Below are 10,000 nucleotides of genomic sequence, written 5' to 3' on the forward strand. Positions count from 1 at the left end.
TACACTGTAAAATTGAATATTTTCTTTTCGAAGAACATCCAGCTTTCCACTGTTTTTTTTGTTGAACCTGTTCATCCGTCTTTTTCAAACATCACTCCCCTTTGGTTTTTCATCTCAGGTAAAGACGTCAGGTAAAGACGTCAGTTAATACACAATTGTTTACTTCCTTACAGAAAGGAGAAAAGGAACCTGCTTCCATTGAGTAACTATCGGTCATAGAGCAGCGTGATCTGCCTTGCCCGCTCCAACAACATGCACTGAGTCTTTCACCTGACGAAGCTGCCATGCTTCGTTAAAAAGTCTCCTCCGATCCAATTCTTTATTCAATCTCTGCTCCAAGCAATGTTCAGTTATTTGCTGCTTCTTGTTGGAGCTTGGTTCTGTTTAATGACTTCAAACTCGGAACGCAAATGTGTTACCCATTGTGGAGTATTTAGCTCAAATAGCATCGTTCTTCTTTATTTTACGGAGCTACAAGAAGTAGATGATGTATCCATTGGTTTACATTGCCTTTTTATGGGTAATCAATCTGGATAGCTTTGACGTTTCATTCCATCATGACCGAGTGCCCAAAGTTGATAGTTCAATATGGTCAACTGTACGCTGCCGCTAATTGTTCTCTTCATATGATCATTCATGATAGTGCTAAATACCTTTAAAAATCTAGATAGATATAATTATCTGCCTCATCTCGATTGCTCGGTTAGTTATACATCTTTCAAAAGCGTACCGACATTTGACTCCCACGCAGGTTGACGGCAGGTGCTACGTGCCCCATTAGGAACCCTTGCAATGCTGGCAGGAATCCCGAAAATACATCCATCAGTTGATACACTGGCTTAAAAACCCTTTCACCACCATAAATACCAATTGACAATTATACATTTTACTCTGTCTAACGCAAGACGATTTTACTCGTCAATGGGGAAGCCCTCAGCGTTGAAGGGGTTAATAACATCAAGGTTCGCCCATTAACCCTTTCACTGCCATAAATGCCAACTGACACTTATAGATTTTACTCTGTCTAACGCCAAACGATTTTACTCGTCAATGGGGAAGCCCTAGGCGGTGAAAGGGTTAAAAGCTTGAAAATTGAAGCAATGGAACCACTGAGAATAAACAAAGGCCGTGAATACGTTGGCGCAAAGGGTACTCACCACTTTTTCTTCTATCACTATTTTTGTGTGAGTAAAACCTCGAAAATATAGACGTAAAAACCATAATAACATAGTTTTCAAGATTTAAGAGCTATCGGTTTTGCTATTTCCCTTTAAACGCACAGAAAACGGAAAGAACCGTGCTCCGATGGTGAAAAAATCTAAAAACGGATTAAAGGAAAGGAGAGGAATTACTTTATTTAAGTGTCTAGTCGTTCAAGCGCTGAGCACTAATTGGGGACACTGTAGACTGAAATTAACAATTAACACAAATCAATGAAATGTTGGTTTTTGAGGAGAGGGGAAAACCAGAGTACCCGAAGAAAAACCACTGGGTGCAGAGTAGAGAACCAACAAACTAAACTCACACATGACGCCGAGTCTGGGAAACGAACCTGGGGCTCGTTTCTCGAAACTCCCGAAAATTTACGGGCCATTTTCTGGTGTCACAGTTCCTTTTGTATCTCAAGAACGGAGAGGATTTAAGTCGTCAAACTTCACAGTTATTTTTCTTTTTGTTACCTTGAAAACACATTAAAAGATCGGCTCTCCAAAATAAGCGGTTAGCAGTTCACAAATGGCTTTTCGGGCCCGAAATGTTTTCGGCACTTTCGAGAAACGGGCCCCCGGGCCACATTGGTGGGAGGCGAGATGCTCTCACCACTGCGCCATCCCTGCACTCCACTGATATGATATTAGATTGATATGTTGTTCCTAAACAGGTATTACCAGATCCGATGACCTCAACGCTTTGTTTGGAAAAAGTCCCAAAAACGACCCACAGTCCTTATCTTTGGAGTTTAAATCTGTGGCCAATCCTGAACCTTTTGCGGATAACGTCGAATCGACATCGTTGGAAGACAGCGATGACCTCCAGAGTTCTGACATTTCCTTTGACCTGCTGGAAACGTCCAAACATGATAAACATGAAGGGAATGAAGTTGTAGATACAGAGGATTCTGATTATATTGAAACAGGGAAAAAACATCGAAAGCACAACGAACCATTCAAAAAAACCAGCGTGGAGAATAACATGTATATGAAAGATTTTAAGACTGGAAAAGCGACAAATTCTTCAAACAATGTAAATCCCTCGCATGAAAGGCAGGTCGACCATCAGGAGATTAAAGGACAGTTTTTAAACGCAAGAACCTTCTCAAGGGAGAAGAGCCAAGAGAATGGAAATTTTAACTTTGACGAAGAGGAGGGGGAACATGGTTATAAACCTCATGAAGATATAACAAAAATGACTTTGCATAGCATACTTTTGCACCCAGAAGAAGGAGTCTTTGACTCTGGCATTGCTAGAGAAGTGAACATGCTCCCAAAACTCCTGGAGGACAAATCCGATGCAGGCAAAACTGTTAGCGTCATAGATAACAAAGAGATCGTTGGAAAGGTAACTAGAGATGGGCAATTTGGAAACGAAAAAACTACTGATGAATTGAAAAAGACTTTCAGCCCATATGCTGGCTCTAAGAAGTATTTTGTGGATCGTGGCGGACCGACTAGAGATCCCAAAAGAATCAAACGAGGAAGTTTCAATGATTCTCAAATAAGCGGTGAACCGGAAATGCGCTCAAGTGGCCACGATGCCAATGGAGAATCTGGTCCGGTGCAGAGTTTTTCCGAGAAAATACGTCCTATCGGAGAGGCTGCAGAAAAACAGGAGATGCAGAAAGGGACAAAGTCATTCGATCCCGTTCTTCTCTTGGAAGTGAGGAAAATAAGAATGAATGTTCTGAGAGCTGAAAGGCAAGCCATAAATGACTTAAATGATGTCCGGAAAAACTTCCGGTTGAAGATGGAAGATCTAATGGAGGATGTGAAGATGGTAAGGAAGCTTACGAGAAATGTTCACAGAAAAGTTGGATTGACGGTTAATCAAGCTCTCGCTATGGCAAGGCAGGCAAAGAACAACGCAACCAACCGACTCTACATGGCACGAAGTAAGTTGATAGCTGATGAAGACCCCATATTGCATTATATTGTAACTTTACCGTCCTACTGTGAAAGCATACATGCTCCTAGGTGTTTCTTTTCTGATCGCTCAGAAATTAAATCAGTACAGCAGTAATTAAGCTATACGTAAACACAACATAAAGACAAATGATTATGAACGAAGTCTACAACCGTTTTATATAAGATACTTCTGTTTAAGTCAATTTGTCTGATATATTACTCGGCCCAGTAAAGATGAACGCAAAATGGCCTCTAGGGAGGGAGAGAAAAAATAAAAACCAGTCCTTTCCCATCCAACAAAGCATGCAATTGATCGACAAAAATGAACTGCTGCTTAAATTTAACGTATGCGGTAACCTGAAAGCTGGGGGTCACTGATTTGTACACCGTCCAATCCTCCACCAGTACTTGAATACGAAAATCTTTAAACGAAATGGAGAAAAGTGATCCTTGCACTTAGTTCGACAACGGGCCCTTTGTAGGATAGTGATCAAATGGTACAAAAACCGCCATACTAGAACGCATGCCCAATGGGACATCTAAAACAATGAAACTTTAGATTTATCCTGCTTTGTTTTTGATCTCCCAGTGCGCGATTTGCGTTCCACTATCGCGGTTTTTGTACGATGTGATCACTAACCTCAAAGGACTCATTTAAGCAATTGTCTCTTACAGACACCTGCAAAATTCAGGTAGCTTCAACGGAATTCGAACCCATGCAAGACCTGTGCACGCGATGCCAGTGCAATGCTCTTCCAACTGAGCTATAAAGTAATTAGGTTGGGACAAGAGAAAATGAGGGGACAGAGAGGGAGGCTCAGGGCGTTGGCCGGGATATGTCATGTCCACGAAAGTTATTTTTAGACGAGCGGAAGTCTTTGTTCTAGCGGAATTCTGTCTTCAGAGACGTCCGCATACAGTCTTGCCTCGCTCTCAGGTTATAGTGAAAAGAGAAAATGACGGCGTACGTGCAAGGCTAATGAATATTTATTTTCTTTCAAACATCGGACCGAGGTCCCATCATTTTCTCTTGGTTGGGAGCATGTGTTCCCGTGAAAAATTCAGGTACTTTCAAAAGGAGCCCAAAGTGGTTTAATCAGTAGCTCAGTTGGTAGAGCATTGCACCGGCATCGCAGAAGTCATGGGCTCGAATCCAGTTGAAGCCACCTGAATTTAAATTTTCCAGCTAAGTGAGAGGATCACTTCTCTCAATTTTGTCTATAACCCGCACTTTAAACGTACTGGGGAAGATTGGCACGAGGTTGTGGCAGTACGGACCCGTGAAAGACAAAAAAATACGGAAACGGATCGTTTCCAAGGTAATGGTCTGTACTGTAAAATCCAAACCAAGAACCAGCCAATCAGAGTGTTATATTTAGCCTGAGACTGATTGCTTTCCATATAATAATACACCCGAAGTAACTAAATTTGGTCACTTCACTTGTGAATGAGTAGTATATAGAATAGTGGTTCGCCCAAATCTCGTTTTGCAACTCGTTTGACGGTCTCGTTCACGTTGGGTACATTATATATAATGTTCCTTTTTCATTTCCCTATTCCTTTTTCATTTCTCTACGACAATGACATCCAATGAGAATAGAGACGAAAGTTGGAATAATAACTTTTTTTCTACTCGTTTGGATTATGGATTTGGGTTAGGGTGCGGGGTTAGCTCCTTAGGGTTAGGGGTAAAGGTTACGGGCTGACATGTGGACCGATCCACAAGATCCAGATCGATAGAAACGCTAGTTCTATATACTACTTGCATGGCGGGGAAAGAAACTGATTGGAAAGTAGAATATATGTTATTGACCTTTTGGCAATCTTAGCCACGGTTGGTCGCGAGAATTGAGAAATGTCTGAGCCTGTCCATTTCTTTTCGACTGAAGCTCTTACATCAACACATTTTTTTACTTATCTGGGAGATTTTTTATGATTTTAATTTGATCTTATAGAAGCTGCAAAGGCATTGAATAATATTGAAAAAAGACTTGGCGTTATTCACACGCGGAATGGCTCCAAGATACTTCGCTCCAGAATCCCAGAATACTCTCGACTAAACGACGCCCATCTTTACAAACAACTTTTGGCAACAAACAAGATATTAACAAAACTCGACGGAGCCAAAGAGTTGGCAATTTATCGAGCTGAGAAACGTTTCCGAGATGAAGAGAAGACAGGGAGCTCAATAGCAAAGGAAGTGGATTCTCTGAGAAATAAGCTGGCGTCTGCGGAAGGGGAATTAAGTAAAGAGACTGAAGCGGAGATAGAAGATGAGAGGAAAGCACAGGAAAAGATAGACGAGGCAATAAGGCGCAATAAACTTGTAGTTAAGAAGGCGACGTTTTCATTGAGTGCCATTGAGGCTTATTTACAAAAGCTTCGATCGGATGAGAAAAAACTGAATCAATTGAAATTTTACTGAAATTCGCTTGCCTCAAAGATAAAATGGAATTGTTATATCATGGCAATTAGTTATTTTTTTCTCAAAACATCATTGAAACGTAAGAACGTCTGATAGATCAATTACTGACTGCAATTCAACGTCATGGCCATCTCATTCTTTGTCGAATATGACTCTAAATGCTCTTACACGAAGGATATTCTCTGCGTGTCAGCAGAATAACGTTGTACGACGAAGCCTTATTTGTGCAGTTTGTGAGAAGAGCAGGGCTATAAGCGTATAAAACGTCTCGATGATGATAAGATTTTGAAGATTTCTTATGTCTGCAGTCGTTTTCAAAACGATACATTAACTATACAATAAATATTAGAAAAGGCTGCAAGGTCTATCATTCTCTATATAATCTTTAATTAAATTATCGCAACCGATGATAGCCCTGAAAAATTACAATAGGAATCAAAACAAGTCAACTCCAGGGGCGTAGATAGTATTTTTTCAAGTGGAGGGGCGTCACACTCTGTCACACCCAGGGTACTTACCAATTTGTCATCTCCACAACCACGCTGTTTTTAGTGAAAGTGACAATTTTTCGGATGAGCAGAGAACTCGGCGTTGGGGGGGCAGGGAACAAGCCTACAAAATAGCTGTATAGATGAAGTAAGTTCCAGGTAACATAAATTACTCTGTTCCAGTCTCACAAATATGGTTTGTATTATGTTTTTGACGGTCACAAAGGGAGGGTCACGGGCTCCCCAGGACCCCCGCTTCCTGGATACACCCCTGGACTCGGGCGCGTTTTATCTTTGTCCATGAGTTCCTTGGCTAGTAGGGAAAGGTAGTTCAATAGCTCTGTGCAACCCCAGTTAAGGACTGTGCCTACGATTGTTATTGCGCATACGTTCTGCGCATCTCGAGATACTCGGATTTCCTATGGGCGGTGCTTATTAATACAGGGATGTTTTCGCGCGGCTCAAAACTATGCGGAGAAAGCAGAACTTAGCAAGCTTTTTACAAATATAGCTGATTTTAAAATTATCTTTGAAAAATGAGTGGTTACCCCCAATTTTCTTTTTGGATTTCAATAATACTTGTTAAGATCTACGTTTCCCGCATATTCAGGAAGCCGCGCAAAAATACCTTTGAATTAGTAGGCACCGTCCTTAAACTGAAAATATGGGGGATAACTAACAACTATTCACCGAAGTGGAGTTGGCTGGTGGTGGATTTACTAAAAAGTGAGATAATATAGCACAAAAAATGATTTTAACTCATTATTCCTCTAACGATTACAATATTTTCGGGCGCAAATCCCGCGCGAGTTGCTCGGAGGTGAATAGCAAAGAATATCCGGAGTTTGAGCATCCAATCAGAGCGCGCTTTGAACGCCATCCGCTCTTTTAGTATATACTAAATCAAATTATTGCATTTTACGTTTACTCTCAATATACGAAAACAGAGTTTGGGCTACTGGGTGATTTTGGTCAATCTCCCATGTCATGCATCGAAGGCTGTCTCCAAGTGCAGGAACATTTCAGCACTATAAACTGCAACCATATCTTTATCAGTGCTTCTCTGGAAAAACATCAAAAGCCTTGTCAGTGTTTGCATGGATTGAGAAGAAGGAAAGGTACACAGCATCGTTTGTCACCAAGGAGTCGGCGTAATAACCTTCGGCAGTGACAAATCCACGAGACTCGCTTTTCTTGATGTAGTGAGGCAACAGAACAACATTGAGCCTTGGAAAACCTGGAGAACAGCCGCTTTCATTGTGTTGTAGAAGTTTTGGCCATCTGCGTTATCAAATAATGAAATTAGGAGAACATCTTCCTCTAAAAATGATTCTTGAAGATATCTGTGGTTTTGTGTACCTTTACTGGCAGAAAGACAAGATGGTAAAAAGTGCACCAACGCCCGAGAGGAAAATAGCGTATTTTCAGCAACCTCGTTCCCAGGGAACCTGCAACCGCGGAGCCCTTAACTCTTAGAGACAGTTCTGAAAGTCACGCAGTTTTACAACACTCCTGCTGCCAGCGCACATTCGCTTTTTATTCTTGTTATTGGTCCATTATGCGGGGCTTTTCCGAGTTGTTAAGCGTTAAGGTTAGGGATATTTCTATCAGGTGCGTAGGTATGTCAATCTTTATTTTTGAATATAAGAACGATCAGTTTCGCGAACGTCACACCTCTTTTATTGCTAGGTCTGGAAAGGTTTCATGTCCAGTGGCCATTACGGAGATCATTGGCTTATTGTCGGCTTTGAATGATTCTACTTTCCCAGTTTTACGTAGAATTGTCAGTACGAAGAAAGGCTCACATTTCCACAGTCTCTCGGTGTCAGTTATACCACCGTTCGTGACGAGTTCAGAAAGTACTTATCGCCCTTTATTGACAACCGGTTAATTTAAACTGTTTCCATAGCTTTAAGTCAGGTGATGCTTCTAATGAAGGCTACAAGCTAATCGATCCCGAACTTTCAGGGTGGTAAAATCCCTGCACTACTAAGAGGCGCTATACGAAGCGTTCGTCGGTTGAGCAGCTACAGGCTATAAAGAGCATGAGAATTTAGTTTATTCATTCCTGGTCTAGTGGAGGGAAGGAATTTGTCAGTGGCTTCACCCAGGTTTCCTATTCCCATAAGGGGGGTTACGTGAGTTTTTCCTGGCCTTACTGACACTATTCGTTTAGTTCGTGGTGCTAGTTTTTCGCGCCATTGTAATTTTTGAGCATTGCTGTGTCGTTAGCCAACAATAAAGCTTTTGCCTGGAACATGAAGCAGGCCTGTTTCTCCAAACGAATATTACCTATTTTGCATCTTTGTACAGCGTAGAAGAGTCACGTTGGCATCATGTGTTACAACTGATTTCAAGTTTATGCCAGTCTTTATTTCTTGTTTTTTTTTAAGTCAAATTGGTCCGTATAGTCAATAAAACATCACAAGAATAAAGCTCAATAGACCATATTCGTATTCTCAGTATTGGACTGGAACTAGCTTGCAATGGAGGCTAGTGCGGGGAATCTTTTCAAATGCAAGTACTTTTTAATACATTCCCCCACCCTAGCCTCCACTGCAAGCTACAATCATAGACAAAAGTAGTTGGGAAGGTTATCTAAATGAACCGCACCAGAGCTGTACTTCAAGCTGCTTCTATAAAACGGCAAAAGAAATAGTCTCACCTTCTCTTCCTATTCAATGTTGGAAGGTAACAACGTTTTCCCACTAAAACCGTCCAGTTTTGTACAACATTGAATTAGCGGGGTGGGGAAAGAAGCAAAGAAGACGTCAAAAGTGCTAACTTTCCCAACGGTTTTGTCTGATTGTAGTTCCAGCCCAATACTGAGAATACGAATATGGTCTATTATAGATGAGAGGAATGACAATGAAAACTGCTCTTTATATGACGTTTTCAACCAACCTCTAGAGACACCAGTAACTATAGAGAAATGTACGACTTCTGTTTGACGAACAAAAGAAGCTGAGAGATCTTTTGTTTTCGTCCACCAGCATGTCGGAAAACCTCCTATGAACCGTTCGATTTTGTTGAACGACGTTAAGCGGCGTTGACCCCAGGGGTGGCGTACGGTTTCAACACATCATTTGATTTGACAAAGCTTCAGCAGAAGCCTGGTATTAAGCCTGCGGTTATTACTATGAATATGGAAGGAAAGGAAAGGAACTTTATTTAAGTGTCTAGTCTTTTTAACCCTGGAACACTAATTGGGGACACCGTAAAACTGAAATCAACAAATTAACGGAAATCAAATGAAAGGTTCGTTTTTGAGAAGAAGGGGAAACCGGAGAAAAACTTCGAAGCAGAGTAGAGAACCAACAAACTCAACCAACATATGACGCAGAGTCTGGGAGTCGAACCCGAGCCACATTGGCGGGAGGCGAGTGCTCTCACCACTACTCCAGCCTTTGCACCCCTGTACAGAAATAGGGAGCTTACGAGTTCGCGTTATTCATATCACTACGAAACTATTTCATGTCGTTTCGCGTTTAAAATGTGTAGTAACTGTCGAGGAATTAAACTGGTATGAGTGAGTTGGAAGCGTAGAGAGAGAACTGAAAAGTCATCGTCATGTGCTAACGTCCTCCACAGAACCTTGAATTTGGTCATTTCACGTCGTCATTTAAGAGATGACGGCAAAGAGATGTACCAAAATGTAAAACGCACGTGCAGAGCCATTGTTTTTGCTCGCTAAACCTATTGTTTTGTAGCGTCGTCGTTGCCGTCGGCATCGTCGTTTCGTAAGCTCCCTAATAGGGACATGGCTACGCCGTTGAGACCGATTAGTGCGCACGCGCATACCTATCAATCTTGACAAAAGGGTGGCGAACGGCTTTAACTTCCTTCAACATTGGCGATAACAAAAGAGATGTTGAATGGCTGTTGAAGCAAACTTTAAACGCATTTAAGCTCATTCAACATCGATTCATCACGGTTGAAAGTGGGTGGCAAGTGGTTTCGACATTGCT

General features: G+C 41.5%; 1 protein-coding gene across 1 annotated transcript in view; it reads left to right on the forward strand.

Annotated features, from left to right (window-relative positions):
- LOC137990935 (uncharacterized) overlaps positions 1-5,892 on the forward strand; it is an 8,173-nt gene extending 2,281 nt beyond the window's left edge. The window contains exons 2-3 of the mRNA XM_068836056.1: positions 1,880-3,106; positions 5,075-5,892. Of these exons, the coding sequence (XP_068692157.1) occupies positions 1,880-3,106; positions 5,075-5,544 (1,697 nt within the window). The 3' untranslated portion in view covers positions 5,545-5,892. The remainder of the gene's footprint in view (positions 1-1,879; positions 3,107-5,074) is intronic.
- Positions 5,893-10,000: the final 4,108 nt, after the last annotated feature.

This window comes from Montipora foliosa, chromosome 2 (assembly GCF_036669935.1).
Source record: "Montipora foliosa isolate CH-2021 chromosome 2, ASM3666993v2, whole genome shotgun sequence".
In the NCBI taxonomy this organism is placed as follows: Eukaryota; Metazoa; Cnidaria; class Anthozoa; order Scleractinia; family Acroporidae; genus Montipora; species Montipora foliosa.